We start from the raw sequence: 21,836 nt of genomic DNA, 5'->3' as shown, positions 1-21,836 counted from the left end.
TTCCACGAAGCTTCCCTTGTTTCCAATCATGAGAAACCGTCCAGTTCCCCCGACCAATGCCAGTGTAAGAGATTGATGACCCAATGCATCTTGTTCGCAATCACGTCGGCTTGTTGGGGGAGGAAAGAGGGGTAGGTACAGTGAGATAAAATGATGTACACAGGAGAGGGCTTGTAGGATGTGTCCGACTATTCCCTTTGGCCCTGCCTCATCGAGAGCTGCAAGATGTAGTGTAATCTTAGATTTGGGCTCGAAATCGAGATTCCAGTAGGAGTCAAGTTAATGGCGGCCGACTCCTACATATCACCGGCGTTTGACGCGGTATATGGGGTCACACATAACTTATGCCACAGTCTTCAGCCCGAATACTGCGGCAGTTGTGTGGTCTAATTGAAGGAGCGTGCGCCAAAGGATTATACCATACCTCAGATATCACGATCTTTGACTTTATTGGAATCTTCCTGTGTGCTTGTAGCGCTATAATCGGTGGCCACGAACAGTTCCGACATCAAAGTCACCTGCGAGAGCTCTTGCAAGAAAATGACATGTGACAGCTAACACATTCATTCAGTAAGGCGTAACCCCGAATATCTTGTCTCGCCAAAGTCTTAACATCAAACTAGGCACGATATCCAATGACAACGTTCGGCCAGCTCCGACGCAGAAGGGTAGACTACTGTAAGAGCAAACTACTGTAAGACACGTTAGATCAACCACTTATAGCGAGGCCCAGCCGCTCCTGTGGCTGTTTGAAATGGTGACACTGCATGATGGTCAGCAGAAAGTGCGATCAAGGTCTGTCAAGTCATGCAGGCTATAGTGGAAGATACTGATGGCTGATATGGAGGCTTTTTGGCGTACTTCACGGGTCCCGAGACACCGGAAGTCCATTCTTCAGCGACGGAGTGGCTGGAACAAGATATCAAGCTTCTCGGTCCGGCCTTCTCTCACTTGCCATACCCAAGTATGTTGGTCTTATCACCGATCAGTCGTCTTGATCGAACCCTAAGGCGTTGAAATTTCGCGTATTGTCAAACATCGGGTCGGAACACTCTTCCGAATTGGGAATTCATGCCGGAGATATATCATACGAGAGCAAATCCGCCTACCGAAACTGCAATGCGGCTGTACGTTCCCGCCGGCTACACAAGGTCGAGCATTGGCTCCTCGGTTACCAGCAGAGCTGGGAAAGCGCAAGACCTTCCCCATTGAGATGCGTCTCTATCAACTAAAATGACAGATGTAGCTGAGATAGCCATAAGGTATTCAATAGCTTCACTCCTCGGAGCTGATTCAAAGCTTACGGCCGCAGAAATCAGAGACTGCGCTTCCTGGGCAATTGAAGCTGGACTTGGATGATACCAGACTCCAAATCTCCACGTAAGCCGTAACACGGACAAGTCTGAATCAAATTGAGGCAAGTTTCCAGGGTGGCACAAAAGGCCTAGATCCGAAAGACTCGAAGCTGTGCAAGTGGGAGCCCTGGAAGCCCATGTCTCAGTAAACGATGTTTAGCGCCGCCATCGAGAGCCCAAGTACCTTATTCGGAAAGAAAGAAGATTCGTCACTGAACGATTCGAAATGCTGACAACCTGCACCATTCTCTTCGCAATTGTGTGCTTACCAACTGATTTGGTTTGGTCCTCATCTTACAGAGAACCTATGTGCCATCCGTTTCTCTCAATTGTATTCATAGCCTCAGCTAGCTAAGCTGGACTGAGTGCACAAGCGCTTGACGTCAAGATGATGCCTGAACATGTTGAAGGGCGTATTGTTTCTTAAAGCTCAACACTGAAATGAATAGCGATCAATGGCAACTCTTCTAACTTTATGTGGGATCTTCAACGAAAGCCATCGCGCGTCTAACAGTTACTCATGAGGCTATCCTCAATGAATATTCCCAAGCTCTACCACAGGTGTACCAAGTCAATTTGTTCGTTTCTCATTAGAAGAAGTTCTTGGGCGGTTGACGAAAAGCTAAAAAGATGCCAAGACATCTGAGCTTCTCGCGGTCTCACTAAGTGAGACGTAAATTGCCAGCCTTCTGTCGATGGAAGAGAACTCAGTAAGACAACTCACTGCTCCGATCGCAATCGTCTTAGTCTCGACTGCATGATTGGATGCTCCTCCCGAAAATCAGCACGGTAAACATAGAATGGCATGATCATAAACTAAGGGAGCACCCCATGAGCCGTTTGCATTCCGGACTTTTCACAGTTAACACCAATTACCGCCTTCCCCCCCGCATGCTTCAAATGATCCAATCCGAATCCGCTAACAACAAGCGCGAGGAGCTGAAAATCTTCAGCCGCTCCACGAGAAATCAGGGGCAGTTGACCGTTCAACCCCTCATCCGCACCCGTAGTTGCCGGTGGGTGTCTTGCCGCATCTAGGCAAGTGGTGATCCATGGTTCGAGCCTTGTCACGCTCGTCAACCTTGTTAGCATGGTGTTGTCTCAGTAGAGAGCGGAACGCGACCAATCACTTCTAACCCCTTACTTGCCGGCCCGTTCCTTGGGCTGGGCCGACGGCTGACAGCATCAGAAGCGGGCTGTCGCTTCGGTCACATATCTTATTTCTCTTCATGCAAGTGTTCGTTCTTCCGAGATTCCTCTGTGGTGCTCTGATGATCTCCTATCACACTTCCAGAGATGCAGAAGACGGTACTCATGGTAAGGTAGTCGGACCACCTTAGTACCATCCAGTACTGAACTTTAAGATTGACTATGAAACATGAATATCTGCCATCCGTAATTCTGATTCAAGTCAAGATCCCCGAATTGTATCCCGCAGGTTACTTGGAAGTTAGTGGAATTTGTGGCGGTTAACATTTCCATCAATTCACGTTCCATGTCCGGTTGCGATCTTGAATCGAAGCGCCACGCCGTTCCAGTCCAAAGTCATCACAGCCTCGAATGTATCCCTACCCAGTCATCAGTAGACTGAGGGCTGAATGATCCGCGAACGTTAATGAAGGCAAAAGCCTAGGCTTGCTGGTATGATAACGTGACGATACGAATCGTGCTCAAAAATGCTCAAATCCCCTTTCTCATGAGTCCCTTGAAGCAAAGCCTGTCGAGGGGGTTCTGATCAATTACTTTGTAAGCCAGCTTCTGAGCTGCCCTGCCAAAAGAAAGTCATTATGTTGGCCCTTCGCCATGTTTGGATCATCGTTACTGATGTTGCCAATTCACTCTTCGGTTCACCCTTCTTTCGGGACGGACCTCAACACCACCTAGGAGCCAAGTTTAGCTGGTCTCACATCGGCCTAGAGACCGCTGGACATGGCAGTCCTGTCTTCACGCCTCCCGGCAGCAACATTGACAAATTTGTCTGCGACTACAGCCATATGAAAGGCTTCAAGGCATGTGGCACTGCAGATGACCGGAAATGTTGGCTTCGCAATGCGGATACTGGAGAAGAGTACAACATCACAACCGATTATGAGAACAAGGTGCCACAAGGCATCACCCGTGTTTACTACCTCAACGTTACAGATGGATCCATCAATGCCAACGGCCAGGAATTCACCGAAGCGAAGTTGTTCAACAACTCTTGGCCTGGACCTCTCATTGAAGCTTGCTGGGGTGATACCGTGGAAATTCACGTTCAGAACTTCCTCGTCAACAACGGAACCAGCGTTCACTGGCATGGTATCAGGCAGAATCAAACGATGCACATGGACGGTGTCAACGGCATCACACAATGCCCCATCGCCCCGCAGTCCAGCTTTGTTTACCGGTGGAATGCCACACAGTACGGCACTTCATGGTATCACAGCCATTACTCGGTCCAGTACGCCGACGGAGTGCAAGCTCCCATTGTAAGTCCTATTGCTTGAGTTTCAGTCTCTTCAAAATTCGAATGCTAATCATCCTACCTTACTTCAGACCATTCACGGGCCAACATCATTCCCGTATGACGAGGCTATCGAGCCAATCTCGGTGACTGATTGGGGTGAGTCAGGCCAAGCCATGCCTGCATTGTCTTGCTGCATCGAGCTGATACTAATTAATGGATTTCAGCGAACAATAGCGCATTTGAAAGCTTGAATAATATACCTGCAACGGGGCAAGACATCCTGCTGGGTGGCAAAGGGAACATCAATCGATTCACTGGAGGTATTGAAAACACCACAGAGATCCCCCGTGGTTACGAGATTTGGTTCGATGACATCGATCCCAACCCTATTACGAGAGCAAAGCGGTATCTCCTACGCCTTGTCAACACCGCATTTCAATCCACGTTTATCTTCTCCATCGACAACCACAGTTTTACCGTTGTTGAGGCAGACTTTGTCCCCGTTGAGCCATTTAACGCTACTTCTATTCTCATCGCCATCGGACAGAGGTATCACATTATCGTCGAGGCAAAGCCGGTTGTCAATAGCTCGAACCCCGATGCTAATCCTTTACCGGAGGATGGCAATTTCTGGATTCGCACCCAGGTGCCACTGCAAGAAGGCACGAACCGGACATCAGAAGGCAACGCCACTGTGGACGTGAACAACTACATGAAGACCGGTATCCTGCGTTACGACAGTTCCAGTACAGCAGACCCCACTACCACGGGTTGGAACATCAGCCTCGTTGTCTCAGATACTGAGTTCAACGACAAGCTTGTACCCACTGTTCCCTGGACAGTTGGACCTCCCTCGAACGGCGAAATCGGGGAAGAATTCAATATCGCGGATCTGAGCAACGCAGCAAACCAGAAAGGCCCATACGCGACAGCATTTTTCTCTTTCGAGCGACCGGACAGCAAGGACGTACGACCTTTCCAGACCACCTATGGCAATCCTACCTTCTTGAACCTCGACAATGTTGGCGATGAGTGGCCGACAGGATGGGTTGTCGTGCCGGAGAACTATACCGCTGATGACTGGGTGAGTTTGGTGGCGCGTAGGATACTATCATCAAATGTGTTACTGACTGGCAACTTACATAGGTATATCTGGTTCTTAACTCCGACAACAACGACAATACCCACCCAACATATGGTCCTCATCCAGTGAGTAGCAGTAGCGGTAGCCCCTATTTAGATTTGGCACGAAACTGACTGTATTCAGATCCATCTCCACGGCCATGATTTTGCCATCGTCGAGCAGGCGGATGACAAGTTATGGAACCCCAAAGACTTCAACCTCGAGAAGATTAAAAGGAACAATCCCCCCCGCCGTGACGTGGTACTGCTTCCCAAGAGCGGCTACGCTGTCATTGCCTTCAAGTCAGATAATCCCGGCGTGTGGTTAATGCACTGCCACATTGCTCGCCACGCCTCTCAGGGCCTGTCTCTACAAATAATGGAACGACAGGCCGACGCCAACCTCATTTGGCCCGCCGGGAACTCTCAGGCTCTTGATAATGCCCACAGTCTCTGTGCAAGCTGGAATACTTGGGCGTATGACTGCAAGAACTACTGGCCTGGCAACCAGGGTACTGATGACAATCCGGACTACCCCGCCTGCGCCGACGCCACGAATCTGCAAAACGATTCTGGAGTTTAAAAGAGGCCGAGCGCACCGAGAGGATAACAATGATTCACCCGCAGCGCTTATACCCATATAAACAAATTAAATATAAGGTTTATATTTAATTATTTAGCTTATTTCTCGCGCTATATTTAATTATTTAATAATTAATTAATAGATTTAACTAATTTCTTAATTAGGAATTAAATAAAGCTATTATAAAAGTCCTTATAGTACTAACTTATAGACTTTACCTCGATTAGCTTTTCTAATTAAAAAGTTAACTTCTTACTTTTATAATACTATTATAAAGCTAGTTCTTAAAATATTAAACCTCTTTTAGTATAGAGAATTTTATTAATAATTACTATAAAATTAAAATTAACTTTATAAGGCTAAATATCCTCTTATAGTTTATTATTATTATAAATATCGTAAAGATATTAAATATAAGCTTACTTAACGTTAAATAAATTAGCTAATAATTAATTTATTATTAAATTAGGTTAAGGATTAGCTAAGGGATAATTTATAAATAATATTAATTAAGCTTAGGTACGTAGTTAATTATTACGTTTATTATTTAAGATATTAATTATTATTAGTACTACGAGTTTTTTATAATACTTTTTAGAATTATAAGGGTAGTAAAAGTAGTTTATAACTATCGTAATAAAAGAGGAGGACTTAAATAACGAGGAAGAAAAGGACTTATTATTTTATTTATATATTATTTTTATTAATAATCGTAAAGTCTTTTTTTTATATTAAATAGCTAATAGCTCTACTTAAATATATCTTACCTCTTTTCTAACTATTTTAATCCTTACTTAAAATAAAAAATAATTATTATAACATAGAATAGAGAGTTACCTAACTTAGTATAATACTTATTAAGGACTTACTAAGTATTAATAATTAATAGTTAAAAATATCCTTACGAGTTAAAATTATTATTAAAAAGTAGCTCTACCTACTCCCTAAATATATATTTAAACTAAATATAACGAGGAATATTATTTAAAATTAGAAATTAGAAAAGAGGTTAAGATATAAATTAATAACGAGCTAATTATTAACGAGGTAGTATTACTTATATTAATTATAATTACGATATTATAATTTAAAAAGCCGTAAGATCTATCTCTTTTTTAAAAAGTTTATTATATAACTTTTTTTACTTTTTAAAATAGTTAATAAAGTACTTGAGACCTATTATTACTTTTTATAAACGGTTATAACCGTCTTTTTTACCCTAGCCTTAGTATTTTATTATTTAAAAATAAAGTAGTTTAAGTACTACTTTTAGCTCAGTTAGTAGCTATTAGTTATTATTATTAAAAACGTTTTTAATAAGAATCCGTTACTTTAGATCTTTATAAGCTCGACTAGTTACTAAAAAAATATAAATTTGCTTTTTTTTTATAAAGAGCGCTATATTATAAAATATATCGAATTTTATTTTATATTATTATTAAACGTTAGTATAAGCTCTTATAACGACTCCTTAAAGAGAATAAATATATCGTTCTTATTAGTTTTATTATTAACCTTAAAAAAGGCCTTATATTATTAAAATAATAAGCGAATAAATTTAATAACGTTCCAAAGCTTATTAATAGGGCCTCTTATATACTAAAAATTAAGATCTTTTTAAAGTTACTTAGTATTAATTAATATATTTAATTCTTATTTAAATACTTCTTTATTATTGTTAAATAAAAAGGCTTTATTAACGAGGTTAAGAATATAACTATAATACTTTATCCTCTAATTAAAAACATTTTCTTAAGTATAAATATAAAATAAAATAAAATATAAATAACCTAAGTAAGTATTATTATTTAAAATATTATTATAAATAACTACTCCGACTTAGTTACTTAATTCTTAGTTATCTATTACTAATTTTATAATTTGAGTAATATTAGCCTTATTATAAGTACTATGTAGTGGTTTTTTTCCGGCTTTATAGGCGCAAAAGATTAACCTTAACGGGATTATACTTTTAAGGGAAATTATATAATATAATATACTTTTTAACTATATAATACGCGCAATATACCCTAAGTACGCGCTTAACGTAATATAATAATTTTAATACGAAAACTATTATATAATTCGGGATAAGTAAGCTGCCCTCTTTAGCTACTTATTAATAATAAGCTAAGTAATATACTTACGTAGTAGTACTAGCTAAAAAGGTTAACAGTAGAGGTCGGCCGTAATAATTAGCTATAATAATTAATTATAATAGTTAGAAGCGGCCCTTAACCGCAGAGGTTCTAAACTTTAATAGTAACATAGAGGTTTTTAAAAAAAAGGGCTAAATAGGCTAATATTTACTACTTAGAGCTTATAAAGATTCTTTTTATCCTTATTACTTTTAATATTACCTAAAACTACTCTCTATTTAAACTAAATAAATCTACTAAATAAATCCATTAAATAAACTTATTAATATATAAACTACTACCTTAATAAGAACCTACTCTCTTAATATATAATTAATAATTAGTAAGCTAAAACTAAAAATACCCGTTAATAAGTCTACCCCTCTCGGGCTAGGCGCCCTCTTTAGCTAGCTCGACGCTATAGTTATTATAACTAACGTAAATACGCCTAAGGATTAGTAAAATACTTTTTAATAATATAGAATTTAGCTAAGTAATAATATAAATATTATAAATAGCCGGGCTAGTATAAACGTTAAAATTTAGTATATTAACGCTAACTTAGAAATTATATTTTATAAAACTAAAAATCCTTTTAATACGGGCTATATTATAAACGTAAGGGAATATATAAGGGGCCCCCTAACCCTTAATAAAAAAGAGTATATAATATAGGATTTAGTTACTTACGTAAGCTAGTACTAAGAGGTTTTATATATATTAAAATAGGTATAGCTCGCCTTCTAAATAACTAGAACTTAGAGGACTACGGGGGAAGGTCGGGAGCTATTTTAATTAGTAATTAAGTATAGAGCGCAATATACCTAGTTCTTTTTAATACGTAATATATAGTACGGCCCCGGCGGATTGCTCTGTTAGGGGGATTATAAGTACTATACTATTATTATAAAATAATAAAGTATTATATTTATTACTTAGTATAGTTTAAAAAGTAAATAAAAACAATAATAATAATATTCTACGTTAGCAAGGTCTATAAATCGAATAATAAGTAGACTTTTATTATTAACCTCCAGATCTCTATTCTAATTATATCTTTTTTTTTAATAAAGATCTTACTTAGCTCCTTTTTTATATTTCTATATAATAATAAGAGTTCGTTAGTAATATTATAATTTAATTAATAAAAGAGGGCCTAGAGGTAAGGATCTTAAAAAGTTATAAATAGGCTATTATTATTAATAATATACCCGATTATTAATTTTTTAATTCTTATTACTTAGCCCTTCGTAATAATATTAAAAATAAGTTTTTGTTTTTTTAATATAAAATTGTACTTAGAGGATTTTAATAAATATAACGACTCGTTAGAGCTTAGATTTACTACTTAGTATTTTAACTTTAAATAAGCTATTACTAAACTTATAATTACTATTTTAAAATAAATAATAATACTTATTTCGTCGTAATAATAATAAAACTAAAAAACTTTACTTTGATTATTTTTATTATAAATTTCTTAAATAAAAACCCCCTCTAAACGGATCTATAACTTCTTTAGTTTTATACCCTTTTATAATATTAAATTATTATTAATAAAAGTCCTCCCTTTTTAAATTACTTTTAAAAAGGCGTAGAGGCTATTATAATTATTAAAATTAGTTAATAATACAAAGCTAATATTAGTTAAGGTCTATAGTTACGAAGTAATCCGAAATAGTAACTACGTACCGAAAATCGTACGACTTATTATTAATTGATTAATTATAATATAATAAATTAATTAATATATAATTTAATTAATTTTAATAATAATTATAATAATTATAAAAGGTTAGAAGTAGTAATACGTAACTTTATTATTTTTATTAATATTAAAAAAAGGGGGTACTAGAGGTTTTTTAAATTATTAAATATAATAAAATACTAAATTTAGGGCTTTATAATACTTAAGCTTTTTTTTTATAATAATTACTAATAATCTATTTAGTTAAGTAGTATAATACTAAACTTATAATTATAAATAAGGAGTTATAAGTTCGAATCTTGCTCTAAGTATTTATATTCTTAATTACGAACTTTTATAAGGCGTAGTTAAGAATATTAATTTTTAATTAGCCTAGCCCCGGATTTTCTTTTTTTTAAATAACTTTATATTTAATTAAATACGTTAAATATAGGGCCTTACGATATTTAATTATTTAACTTACTAAAATTCTTATATTTAACTCTTTGTTTAACTTATTTATTTAATTGATTTGAATGGGTATAAGCGCTGTTTACCCGTGTGATGTGGCGGTTTAATAATGTAGGGGACGATGGAATGAGAAGCGCAAGGAAGAAGATAGGGTATAGGAGCATGCTGAAGAGTCAGCAAGAGAGAAATTTTGAGAAGAAATCGGTAAAGATAGCAACATGATTGACCTCCAAGAGTTCCGGTGACTAGCAGCCGTGGCCGATGTGGGCAAGGCAACTGGTAGCGACAGAAAGGCCATTCAACCCGTTCCACCGAAGCAAACAACTTAGATTCGCTCTTATTGTCCTCTCAGCTCTCCCGGCTGGTCGGACTCATGCAGCCGTTGAGCCAATCTTCCATCAAGTGCCAAGCTCACACATGACCCGGCCAATGGGCACATTGCCATTGTATCTTGGTGTGGTATGCGACCCGGCGGCACGGTAGTCGCGTGGCTTATCAAACGGGCGACGACCAACGGCCAAATCTGATGGTGGCGTTCTGGGTCTGCGCTGTTGAGAACGCATGTAAGCGCTGACGCCCAGAACAGATATACGAGTGAGCGGCACTTTGTCCAAGGGACGCCGTTGAAGACAGCCTTGATTTGTCTTTTCCAGTCTGATCATCCCACGTTGCGATATCAGAGCAACGACAGTGAGGTGACAGTAAGCATGGATGAGATGTGTGAGTTGGCAGTGGATGCTGTTGAGTGGGTGTCTGACTGGTCAACTCTTTTGCCTGCGACGGGGTTCCCGGGGTCGAATGCGATGAGAGTCCTTCATGACTATCTTTATAAACCCCAACAAGAATCACGACAAGAAGTCAAATTCTCGTCCGAGACTCAGCAGCACCGGTCCAATTCGCCTATGATGCCATTCACAAAGTTCGCGGAGCTCCCTCCCGAACTCCGCCTCAAGATCTGGGATGAAGCAACAGCCGGACCGTCGATACATATTTTTGACGTCTGTTTTCCGTCCTGGCGCGGTACCGATCGAAGCAGACGGGCTTTCCAATCCGCAGACGGCAAGATTTCAGAGCAGAACCACGCCAGATGGACAAAGTACAGAGAGTGTGTCTTCTTGGACGCCCTTGAAACGGGTCCGGCGGAGCTTGCGCGGCGGACGAGGATTGCGAGACACATGCATGATCCATCCGTATACAAACAACGGCAAACGATGCGGTTAGTGTGTTCTGAAGCCTCGGCGGCTGTGGAGAGGCGGTTGAGGGGGAGGAACATGAACTCTGTCTACCTCCCCGGTCGGAACAAGAAAATACACTACGACAACGAAGAAGATGTGCTGCTGTTGCGTTTCGGAGACGGCGGTGCCCTCACGGATCTCTGCCACGGGGTTTTGTCTGGCGAATATGAGGCGTCGGGGGTGAATAACTTGACCGAGGTGCTTGAAGGGCCGTGGAGCGCCGAGATAGCGGAGACGTTACGTGATGCGCGACTCATCGCTTTGGATATCGCGGAGACGTGGACGCCGGCAACAGTTGGGGCGGTGGTGTTTGAAGAGGTGGCATACCTGGCATGTTGTATACAACGGGGACTCCGAGTGCTGTACTTGGTCGATCACTGTCACGGCCGGTGTACCCGATGCAAGAAACAGGATATCACGAGATCTCAGCTTCAGACGCGCGGCGAACTATATTACCAGCTTCACAGTCGAGACAGGGATGCGGCTATATCACGGGTGGCGGACGTAATCCATGGCGTGGGAAAGACGTATCGGGAGGTGTTTAATTTGGAGGGCATGGGTTGGTCGGACGAGCACCCGATCTACGTGTTTGCGAGGGTTATGGACGAGATGATCAGGAGCCAGCAGGCAGACGCTGCTACGCAGGATTTCGAGGGAATCAGGGTGCTACTGGTGGAAGACGACGAGTTGGAGGGCGTGGACAACACGACGGTAATGGACTGTTATCCGGATAGCCGTTCAGAGGTCGCCAATGAGGGCGTGGACATGAGCCTGCGATAGTCGAGCTAGCGACGCGGGTGAGAACAAGAGACCTTCTCGGCGTAAGAAGAGCGAGATAAGCTGACTGACGAAAAGGTGCTTATTCCAGCTGGACCAAGTGGTTGGGTCGAATCGGCTGGCGTGGGGCAACGAGGAGATGATTTCGTCGAAACGACATATGTCGAAACTACTGGGAGGATGCGAGCTAGGGAGGGAGACCTTGTATTACTATAATCTCTGGAAGAAGAGACGTTATTGACAACAATATGGCCGCCGTAAACATTGACAAAACGTGCTGAAGCCCACCAGTTTTTCTCTACTGGGAATACCTTTTGACGCCATACTATGCATATACCACGCAAGCTCAAAACCACACATACACGTATAATTACCTCGCTAGAAACTGTGAATTGGTTAGCAACAGGGCTTAGAACATGGAATGATGATGATGGACAAGGCCAGACTTACCGTATCTCATAGGAACCCGCTCTCGTCATGTACCGCACCCACTTGACGCTCGAATAGTTGCTCTTCTCGAACACCTTGAGGTACCTAACCAAGAGGCCTGAACTGGTAAACATCAACAAGCTAAAGTTGAGGCTCAGGGGCGGCCGCGACCAGGCGCGCTGATTCGTCATGCTCGTCAGGATGGCCTCGGCACTCAAGACAAACTCGCTCTGTCCCGTAAACCGCCCAATCTTCCACACAATGTTGTTCTCGCTGGGCTCGTACTTGGCCTTGCCCTGGGTGCATCGTTCCGTGATCTTAGCAGTGTTGAGCGGTGTAGGGATGCGGACAACGACGTTGGTGGCGAAGAGCTTTGCGCCAAAATTCGCCTTGATGCCGATGCTGTATTCGACCTTTGTGCGGCCGACCTCGTTGACGATGGCGTGGATCTTGAAGGGGAGGTTGACGTTCTCGGTGGCGCGGTAGCGCATGAGCTCGAACTCGCCATCGGGCGGGACGAAGGAGATGATGCGGTCGCTGTCGAACTTGCCCAACTTGACGCACTGGTGGAATTGACAGTCTTCGAGGGTGACACTGCCGGCGGCGGCCTTGGTGGCCTTTGTTCCCATCCTGTTTCCACTCGGTAGACTAAGGAGCCCGTCGTTATCGAGAAGTAGCCGGTCGTTAAGGCCGAACTTGCACTCTGGGGTACCGGAGAGGTAGGCGCGCATGACGATTTGACCCGTGACGTCGGCGCGGAGGACTGCTCCCGTGGCGGACATGAGAAGGTTGACGTCTTCGATCACGTCAACGAACGCCTCGTTCTTTCTGTACTTAACATCTGCCTTGCGCCACGAGAGCGCGCCTGTCGCCTGCATTGTAATCTTGGCCGAGTCCTCGGCGGCTCGTTCTGACTTGACGCCTTCGGTCGTGATGTACATCTTGAGGGTGTCGGTCTCGGTGTTTTGGGGGTAGCCAAAGTCAATGATCTCTGCAAGGCGAACGTTAGAAGGGGAACACTAGTAACACAGTCCATTGAGCCGGTGTGATGTGGCACGTACCGTCGAGCAGCTCATAGACAAGCACGAAGTTGTTCTTGACAGCCTCCTCATCAAACTTGCCAAAGTAGCCCCGTCCCAACGCAATTAAGCGATAGAGGAACTCAAAGACCAGCGCAGCATTCGCATTGCTCTTGGTAATAGCAACAAGGTAAATGTTCTCATGCTTTACGTGGCTGAAGGTGGTGCTTCCAAGGGTCAAGATGGGGGACCGGACTTGCGAGTTCGAGATCACTTGAATCCGGAAGACGTCGGCAAGTCTGGGCCTGCAATCGTTGCGAAAGGCGCGGAAGATGAGGTTCTCGCCCTTTTGGTTGAAGATGAGGATTCCAGACAACATCGTGGCGGGTCAGGGGGTGAGGGCGCACGCGAGGGGAGCGACCACTGGGGATTGACGAGCGGACGGAGAGACGGGAGGGCGCGTTGTGGTGAACAGTAGTAGAGCTGGTGGGATGGGTGTGTTGGTGATTCTCGAAGCACAGGATCGCGGGCGGGACACGGCGGGGACAGCGGCGGGAACTGGCTCGGTCAGCCGTCAGGGGAGAGCTTCCACTTTGCGACTTGGTCGAGGGGAACGGTTTCGGGACCGGCGGGAAATTCTGCCAGGCCCCAAAAGGGTCCGGGCGGTGAGCCTCGCGGTGGACCGGCGCTTCGTGCGGTGTGGGGCACAATGGTCCATGCTTCTTTTCTTAGGTAAGCTTTCTGGAATCGCCTTACGTGATCCACTCACGTGCAGACTCCCGTCTTGACGTGTAACAGTCGGTACCTAGATACCTTGTCTTATGTAAGCACGGTGATCTGGACAGTGCCAATACATTTTCACACCTCCGCCCCGGTCGTCTTCCTCCTCTTACACACCCACCGTCACCACCACAACCACTATCACGAGTCTCCGCTCCCCAAGACAACAACGTACGACCCTTATTCGTAACAGCATGCCTCTCTGATCTTCCGGACTGTTCTACGGATGGACTGCGATGTTGAGCACGGGACTGTGCATCCGAAAGATGCGCGTCGGTACCATGAACCCTTGGCATCTCACCACCAAGAGAAGAATCTGCCTCGACATGCTCTTGTCACCACCCACCAACTGTATGCATAGCTGATAGTGCACGGCTCTCGTTTGGTCATCTCTCCTCGCGTCAATGCTATTGATATCAGCGGCTTGCAATGTTATGTATACTCTCAAGCAAAGCCTCTTACACCGGCCACCAATTGCCACCGTGGTCATGACATGAGGTTGCTGGACGTCCAAATCTCGACGAAACGTCAATTTGGATCGTTCCCGCAGGCGTGGGAACCCAAGATTGAGGGCCGATGGTTATCAGGTAGGCAATCAGTATTGATTGCTTCCGCTCTTGACACTCATTAACCTCATTAACACCAGACAGGTCCGAGTACCACAGCACCACCATCGACGCGGTTCACCACCACACAAACCCCAATTTCTCCAACTCGCTTGTCGTCCCTTGCGTCTTGCCTCTTGCGTCTTGCCCTCTTGAGTGCGGCTCCGACGAATCGCCACGATTATTCCTCTCTTCGCTGACGGTACCTGTCTCTGTACCTGGAGCCAAGCTACTTTCGCTTCGGCTTTCGATCCGCCAACTTCGCATCCCGTGACTGGTTACCTCTGTCTTTAACCTACACTTTCCGACAGGTTCGCGATGCACTTCTCCGTCTTTAAATTAAATGGCATAGGCACGCCACTGCTACTCAGCGTTATCTCGGGCAACGAAGCCGCCTTTCCAATCGAGAGTTTGCTGGATTGCAACTTGACCGGAACGATTTAAAGAGCTTCCCGACCCCTCATGGCACCCTCTTCAACGGTCCCCACATCCATCACGCCCCCATGACCAACGCGCTCTTCCCTTCGTGGCTAATATGGAGCGTCGCCTCCGAGATGACTTACACTCCGTTACATCCAATACGCAGTTTGCCCACACCTTGGCTGGCGGACTTTTACTCCTTGACGCCATGGAATATCGATGGTGGCCGTAGTTTGCTGCAACCGCAAGCAATTCATGGCTCCATGCCCAGCCTTAGGGACCTGGTCCAGCATGCCGTCAACCAGGCGATTCCATGGTTCAAGACCTGTCCTTCGGATGTCTCTTCCATATCCCCATATACCCATGGTAACGATGGCTCCCTCGGCTTGGTCTGCTCTCTTGACGCTTTTCTCAATGGAGTAATCAAACTCAAGATGCCGCTGCTTCACTCCGCGATCGTGGGGCAATGCCTCTCTCCCGCCGGCAGCCCAGAATAGGCCCAGCACACATCCATCCCGCCGTTCCGAAAGGCCAAGCGGTGTGTTCAAGAGATCCGAGTCCTCAACTCAGGTTGGCAACATGATAAAAGGACCATGTCCCAGGTCGTTCATCATCAGCTCCAGACTTGCAACCCACGGACATCATCCTCTCCAGAGTCAAGTCAATATCCCACAACAGAAGCAACCATGGCTGCTCGTGCGTTCCTCACTGCTGCCCTCTTGGGCACTGCAGCTCTGGCCGTTCCCATCGAGGAGAGGCAATCTTGCGGAGCCGTCTGGTAAGTAGGATATGCAGCTTGAACGAGGAAAGAATCTGATTGGTGACCAGGGCACAATGCGGCGGCCAAGGCTTCACCGGCCCAACGTGCTGTGCTTCTGGCAGCACTTGCGTCGTCAACAACGCTTATTACAGCCAGTGCTTGCCCGGCAGCGCCTCGTCCGCCAGCTCTGCTGCCGCTTCATCGACTGTTCGCTCTAGCTCTTCCGCAGTCGTTAGCCCTTCGCGAACCTCGACAACCGCCGGGGCCGGTACCACTACCACGCAGGCCGGAACTGCCACCACTAGCGCTCCCGCGGTCACCGGTGGTGCGACCTACACGGGCAACCCCTTTGCCGGAGTCAACCTCTGGGCCAACTCATACTATGCCTCCGAGATTACGACTTTGGCTATCCCGTCACTGAGCCCTGCTTTGCAGACGGCGGCTGCCGCCGTTGCCAAGGTCCCTACCTTCATGTGGATGTAAGTTATCTATGCTACGTACGTCGGTGTTGAAGGCCTCCTTTTGCTGACACCATCAAGGGACACTCGTGCCAAGATTCCCTTGGTTGACTCCACGCTGGCCGATATTCGCAAGGCCAACGCCGCTGGCGGCAACTACGCCGGCCAGTTCGTCGTCTACGATCTTCCCGACCGCGACTGCGCTGCTGCCGCCTCCAACGGCGAATACGCCATCGCTGACGGTGGTGTTGCCAAGTACAAGGAGTACATCGACGCCATACGCACTATGATTCTCAAGTACTCTGACATTCGCATTCTCCTGGTGATCGGTATGTGTCTTGTCTCGCACCCACCAAAATCTGCGTTTCCTAACTTTCTCGTCCAGAGCCTGATTCCCTGGCAAACTTGGTCACCAACCTCAACGTTGCCAAGTGCTCCGGTGCCCAGGCCGCTTACCTCGAGTGCACCAACTATGCTGTCACTCAGCTCAACCTGCCCAATGTCGCCATGTACCTTGATGGCGGCCACGCGGGTTGGTTAGGAGTAAGTTCTCACCGCGCCACGCTCCACACATGTTCTACTGATCTAATATACTTCTCCAGTGGGCTGCAAACTTGGGACCCGCCGCGAACATGTACGCAAAGGTCTACAAAGATGCCGGCAGCCCCAAGGCTCTCCGTGGAATCGTGACCAACGTGGCCAACTACAACGCATGGAGCGTTAGCTCCCCGCCTTCCTACACCTCAGGTAAGTCGTACCCATCCAGATTTCTAACGTTTCCGTATCTGACTGGCCTAGGCAACTCCAACTATGACGAGAAGCACTACGTCGAGGCACTCCAGCCCCTTCTCGCTGCTCAGGGATGGGACGCTCACTTCATCGTTGACCAAGGCCGCTCTGGTAAGCAGCCCACTGGCCAGTTGGCTTGGGGTGACTGGTGCAATGCCATCGGCACCGGTTTTGGTCTCCGTCCCTCCACCAACACAGGCTCATCTCTTGTTGATTCTTTTGTCTGGGTGAAGCCTGGTGGTGAGAGTGACGGCACTTCCCTCACTACCGCCACTCGCTACGACTACAACTGCGGCAAGGAGGACGCTCTGAAGCCCGCTCCTGAGGCCGGAACTTGGTTCCAGGCCTACTTCGAGCAGCTCCTCGTAAACGCTAACCCTGCCTTCTAAGTGCTGTTCAATTTCTTCTAGAAATATGGCCCTGGGCTGCAGACGTCGCGTTCTATTTATCTTCGTGTATATATTTCACCTACTTAGAAGATGAATCTTTTATATACTTTCGAACCCACTTGGCTCTCCTGCTCCGTGCTGCTCGGGTAGTCCGTCTTCAACCCGGAAGGACTATGCTTGCTGTGTGGGTCAACCACCGATCATAGAGAGGAAAGCATCGGAGCGCCGTGCCGGTGTCTTTTGGTCCGTCTAGGTCCCGAGATCTAGGACTGAACCCTGGGTACCTGAACTGGTACAAACTCGGTTGGCCTGATCGGAAAGACGCCGCTATAAAAAGCTCGCCCCTCAGCGCTTCCCCTCCCTTCTCTTTTCTTATGGTTCTTTCATGATAGCTCGATGCATCCGATTTCCTCTCAAATCACCCCCAACGTTCGATTACGCAGGCCGCCAAGCCTATATAGATGTGGATAGCCCTTCTCTTGGCCCTCCTCTTTCCACTTACACTTATTTGGATGTTTTATCGCATTCCTTGGCCTCTCAAGGCCCTCCGCAAGCGACACAAGGAGAAGAAATCTGCAACGAAGGGAAGCATACCGGTAGCCCTCCCATCGGGTTCCGATGCAGAAGCCAAGACACAGGGGTTGTTCGCCGTATGAATTCCAAAAACCTTCTCGCTATATCTTCTGGATGTTCTATTCTGACTCGTTATCTGCGCAAAGGAACAGGATACGATTCTTGGCGGCCAAGAAGCCCAGCAACCCAGAGATACTAGCCTCCCAGAAGCGAGCAGCACAAACGAAGCCGATAATTCGGCCCCATCTTCCGGGGTCGCTAAGCACTCGGTACGGTCTAAAATCCTAATGACAATCAAGACAAAGTTGAAAGGAAACGGGAAGAGCAGTGGAGTGCCCTTGGATCCTCGATCCCCTCCCTTTCAACCCTTTACCTCTAGCGCAGGCATGAGGCCTTCATGGCTAGATCCAGGAGAGGATACAAAGTTGGCAGATAGTAACCCTTACTCTGCCCATCTACCGGTCATGACAGTAGATGGGACCGCCGTCTCAGGCTCTTCAACGCGACAAAGGTGGCAAGCCCCACACTTCCATATAAATAACGAATTGCCAACTCAATGGGTGACACCTCGACCTTTCGATCCTACTGCTGTCCAGCCATATCGGCCCACGCCAGAGGGCTCCGCGGAGGCGTTTGCTTACAACCACGGCACCGCCCCGGACAGGCTTCGAAAGCCATTATCAACACCCCTATTCTCGCCCTGCGTACCCCCATCTTTGCTCAGACCTTCCGACAACAACCAGCCAAACGTCTCGATAATCCAGGAATTCTCGTCTCCTAATCCGTCATGCCAGGAAGAAGAAGAAGTGCTTCGACGCTTCATTAGGTTTGCAACGGGCCGTAGGTGTCCAAGATGCAAGCGTGGCGTCGCAATTGAGAGCAGCACCATCTTCCAACACGCCAGTGTCATTCTTCTAGGTAGAGAGACTATCGAACTGGGCAGCCATTATGTTAGATGCTCTTGCGGGATCTCATACTGTTTCGGCTGCTCCCGAATCGGAGATAATTTAAGGACGCCATTCGCCAGTTCCAAGTCGACCAAATGGTGCTGCCCCCCTGGTCGACTTTTCCACCTCTTTGCTCTCCTGTGCGGCCCGACCGCCCACGCTGCAAACCCGCGGGTCTCTATCTTTCAAGACTCCCAAGTGGACTCGATCGAGAAGCCCCCCAAGACCGAGAAAAAGTCCGGGTCGAGATTCAAGAGCTACTTCAAGACCAGCGATGACCAAGGCACATCCAAAGGAACGGGCTACGCAACGGGTAAGCTCGACAGAAAGAAAGAGAAGCCCAATGAACTCGCCTGTATTCGCCGCGAAGACCTTGAGAACAGCATGGTTCGGTTACCCAGGCTTTTCGCCGCGCTTTCGATAGCATGGCCTTCAACTTCCAACTACACTCAGTTTGATCGAAATCCTCCACCGTTGTTAATGGTCATGGCTCGCCGAAGCCCGCTGATGATCAGGATGGCAGAGCTTCTTCGGAATGATAACATGCAAGAGATTATGCGGCAACGAGTTCCATACCAAGCCCTCTTCGATTTCCTTCACGTGCTCTCAGCACACCCTGCTACAACCCCGCTAGTCTGTGATGTTCGAATCAGCTATCCTCTCGCCCGCACTCTACTCCCGGTCTGCTTCGGATATGGCCCTCTTCCAGTTTTAGACAGGTCGTCTAGCTCCAGTGACGATGAAAAGGGGAAGGGGAAAGCGGTGGAGCTTGAAGAGAAGCAGGACCAGCCTCAAGAAACGCTCAAGTCGTTAGTGAGTCTACTTTCTGCCTTGAGAGTCCAGGCGGAATCGGTGAAGCGACTCTACAAACCCAGCCCCGGGGGTCTCTCCCAGACGATAGTCATGTGCGACCGTATTTGCGAGATCTCCCAACAACTCGAAGGAGAAACCCTCAAGAAAGACAAGAGGGAAGTGACTATTGACGAAGGAAGCAACCCTCCCTCTCTGACTTACTCACAATCGACCGTTTCGTCAGTGGCAGAATCACCCACCATTCCCGATGACAAGGAGGAGAGACTCACAGCCGCCCGGCAATGGCTCATCGAGAACAAGGTGCGGGAGATGGATTCCGAAAGATGGCAAAGTGACTTCAAGATTCCCATCCCAGACTCGGAGGCCACCGCCCCCCGCCGTATGAAGAAGCTCGTGATGGAGCTCTCCATGCTGCGTACCACGCTCCCCGACGGCATCTTTGTTCGCCACGACGACACGCGGTTGGACGCCATGAAGGTCCTCATCGTCGGACCGGAAGGTACGCCGTATGAGAATGGGCTCTTCGAGTTTGATCTGTTCTGCCCTCTCGATTACCCAGAGAGGCCACCTAAGATGGTCTTCAGAACAACGTACAGCCGTCGAAAGTTCAACCCGAACCTATATTCAAATGGCCAAGGTACGAAAGCCCCCTTTGATTTCTCACCTGCACTATATTTTCGTGGACCATTGCTAACTCTTTGCCAACAGTCTGCTTCTCCCTCCTCGGCACCTGGACAGGCAGCGCCGCCGAGAATTGGGACCCCAAGAAGTCCACCCTCCTCCAGCTCCTCGTCTCCATCCATGCCATGATCTTCAGCCCGGACCCGGTCTGGAACGAACCCAACCAGGCCTTTTCCCCGGCAGCCTCGCTGGTTTACAAGACGGAGATGCGCGCCGACACCCTCATCTACGCCATGAGCCACTGGCTCCATCTGCGCAAGAACGCCCACCCGGCCGCCGAGGATAACCCGTGGTTCGAGGTCGTGGCCCGCCACTTTGAGGTAAATTGGCGACGGATCCTCGAGACGGCCGAGATCTGGGCCGCGGAGGACCCGGGAAGCCAGCGCAAGGCCGAGAATGAGGTGGGCATGATCATGAGGGAGAGACGCTCCAAAGAGAGGTTTCCCTGCGGGATCCGGACGCTAAAGGGGCACTTTGCCGAGTGGGCTACTTCCGAGGAGGAGCTGGCGCTCGTGAGGCTTGGTCCCGAGGATGATGGCCCGATCTATACACCTGTAGGAATGCCCTTGGAAAATAGGCTTGATCTAGACTTTGACATGTCTCCGCCCATGTCTCCGCCCATGTCTCCGCCCATGTCTCCGCCCATGTCTGACGCCGACAGCGAAGACGAGTCCGATGGAGAGTTTAATCTACCACCAGCGAACAGCACGCCCAATGTACCGCCACCCGTATCTCACCCTCAACCGGAGTTTCACCCTTTCCTACCTTATATTCCATAACTCCCTCTAATGTCCGTGGTTTCGATTCGTATTTGACATGTTCTCAAAGTTGGTAACTTGGACATGGAGACAAGTTGGTGGCAATTGAGAGATGTTAAGCGCTGGTTGGATTGTAATAGTAGGCAAAGTCAAGTTCGGAACTTACCAGGAACACAGAAGATTCGGTAAAGCAATCTGCCAAATACAGGCTCTTTATAGGCCATAGTATGTGCCCTGTTGAGCACCTTCAAATAACACAATATACCCTATACCACAGATCTGAAGTAGCGTGAATCAATGACCAGATATCCCCGACGAGCTCAGTGGTGTGTTATGGTGTTCTTCGTGTGAGAGTTGAAGCCTGGCTCAGCAAAGGAGGGGAGCAAACATGATAGTATAATCAACCTGTGTCGGTATCAAGATGCCCAATCACCACGTCAACCTGTGATTAAGCTTCGAGTCCCTGCCATGAAGCTCTCCAATGCATCTATGTATGCCGGCAGACCTCACAATTGCCCCGCGCAACCTGCAGCAAACCGCCGAAAAGCCGGGGGCGCGTCTACTGGGTAAATGCTACATGGTCCATGGTCCATGCGCAAGC

General features: G+C 46.7%; 4 protein-coding genes across 4 annotated transcripts; 3 read left to right on the top strand and 1 right to left on the bottom strand.

Annotated features, from left to right (window-relative positions):
* Nucleotides 1–3,142: 3,142 nt before the first annotated feature.
* CLUP02_09490 (Lcc2) lies at nucleotides 3,143–5,506 on the top strand (the record flags this gene model as incomplete). The annotated part of the gene is made up of 5 exons (XM_049288468.1): nucleotides 3,143–3,823; nucleotides 3,891–3,957; nucleotides 4,026–4,885; nucleotides 4,948–5,010; nucleotides 5,069–5,506. The coding sequence occupies 5 exons, from the start codon at nucleotides 3,143–3,145 to the stop codon at nucleotides 5,504–5,506; spliced, it is 2,109 nt and encodes a 702-aa protein (XP_049145612.1).
* A 4,458-nt stretch (nucleotides 5,507–9,964) lies between these two features.
* CLUP02_09489 (uncharacterized protein) lies at nucleotides 9,965–11,817 on the top strand (the record flags this gene model as incomplete). The annotated part of the gene is made up of 5 exons (XM_049288467.1): nucleotides 9,965–9,974; nucleotides 10,055–10,107; nucleotides 10,155–10,204; nucleotides 10,286–10,365; nucleotides 10,418–11,817. The coding sequence occupies 5 exons, from the start codon at nucleotides 9,965–9,967 to the stop codon at nucleotides 11,815–11,817; spliced, it is 1,593 nt and encodes a 530-aa protein (XP_049145611.1).
* Nucleotides 11,818–12,192: 375 nt separating this feature from the next.
* CLUP02_09488 (adaptor complexes medium subunit family protein) lies at nucleotides 12,193–13,641 on the bottom strand (the record flags this gene model as incomplete). Its single annotated transcript, XM_049288466.1, has 3 exons — nucleotides 12,193–12,199; nucleotides 12,265–13,234; nucleotides 13,305–13,641. 3 exons carry the CDS (start codon nucleotides 13,639–13,641, stop codon nucleotides 12,193–12,195), a joined length of 1,314 nt encoding a protein of 437 aa, XP_049145610.1.
* An 894-nt stretch (nucleotides 13,642–14,535) lies between these two features.
* CLUP02_09487 (glycosyl hydrolase family 6) lies at nucleotides 14,536–21,256 on the top strand (the record flags this gene model as incomplete). The annotated part of the gene is made up of 14 exons (XM_049288465.1): nucleotides 14,536–14,629; nucleotides 14,689–14,803; nucleotides 14,877–14,958; nucleotides 15,019–15,525; nucleotides 15,565–15,845; nucleotides 15,896–16,306; nucleotides 16,367–16,614; nucleotides 16,671–16,828; nucleotides 16,888–17,032; nucleotides 17,084–17,439; nucleotides 17,670–17,766; nucleotides 17,935–18,113; nucleotides 18,183–20,433; nucleotides 20,505–21,256. 14 exons carry the CDS (start codon nucleotides 14,536–14,538, stop codon nucleotides 21,254–21,256), a joined length of 5,676 nt encoding a protein of 1,891 aa, XP_049145609.1.
* Between the last annotated feature and the right edge of the window lie 580 nt (nucleotides 21,257–21,836).

Source organism: Colletotrichum lupini, chromosome 5 (assembly GCF_023278565.1).
Source record: "Colletotrichum lupini chromosome 5, complete sequence".
NCBI classification, from domain to species: domain Eukaryota; kingdom Fungi; phylum Ascomycota; class Sordariomycetes; order Glomerellales; family Glomerellaceae; genus Colletotrichum; species Colletotrichum lupini.
The sequence above is the reverse complement of the archived record's forward strand: the minus strand, read 5'-3'. Positions and strand labels throughout refer to the sequence as shown.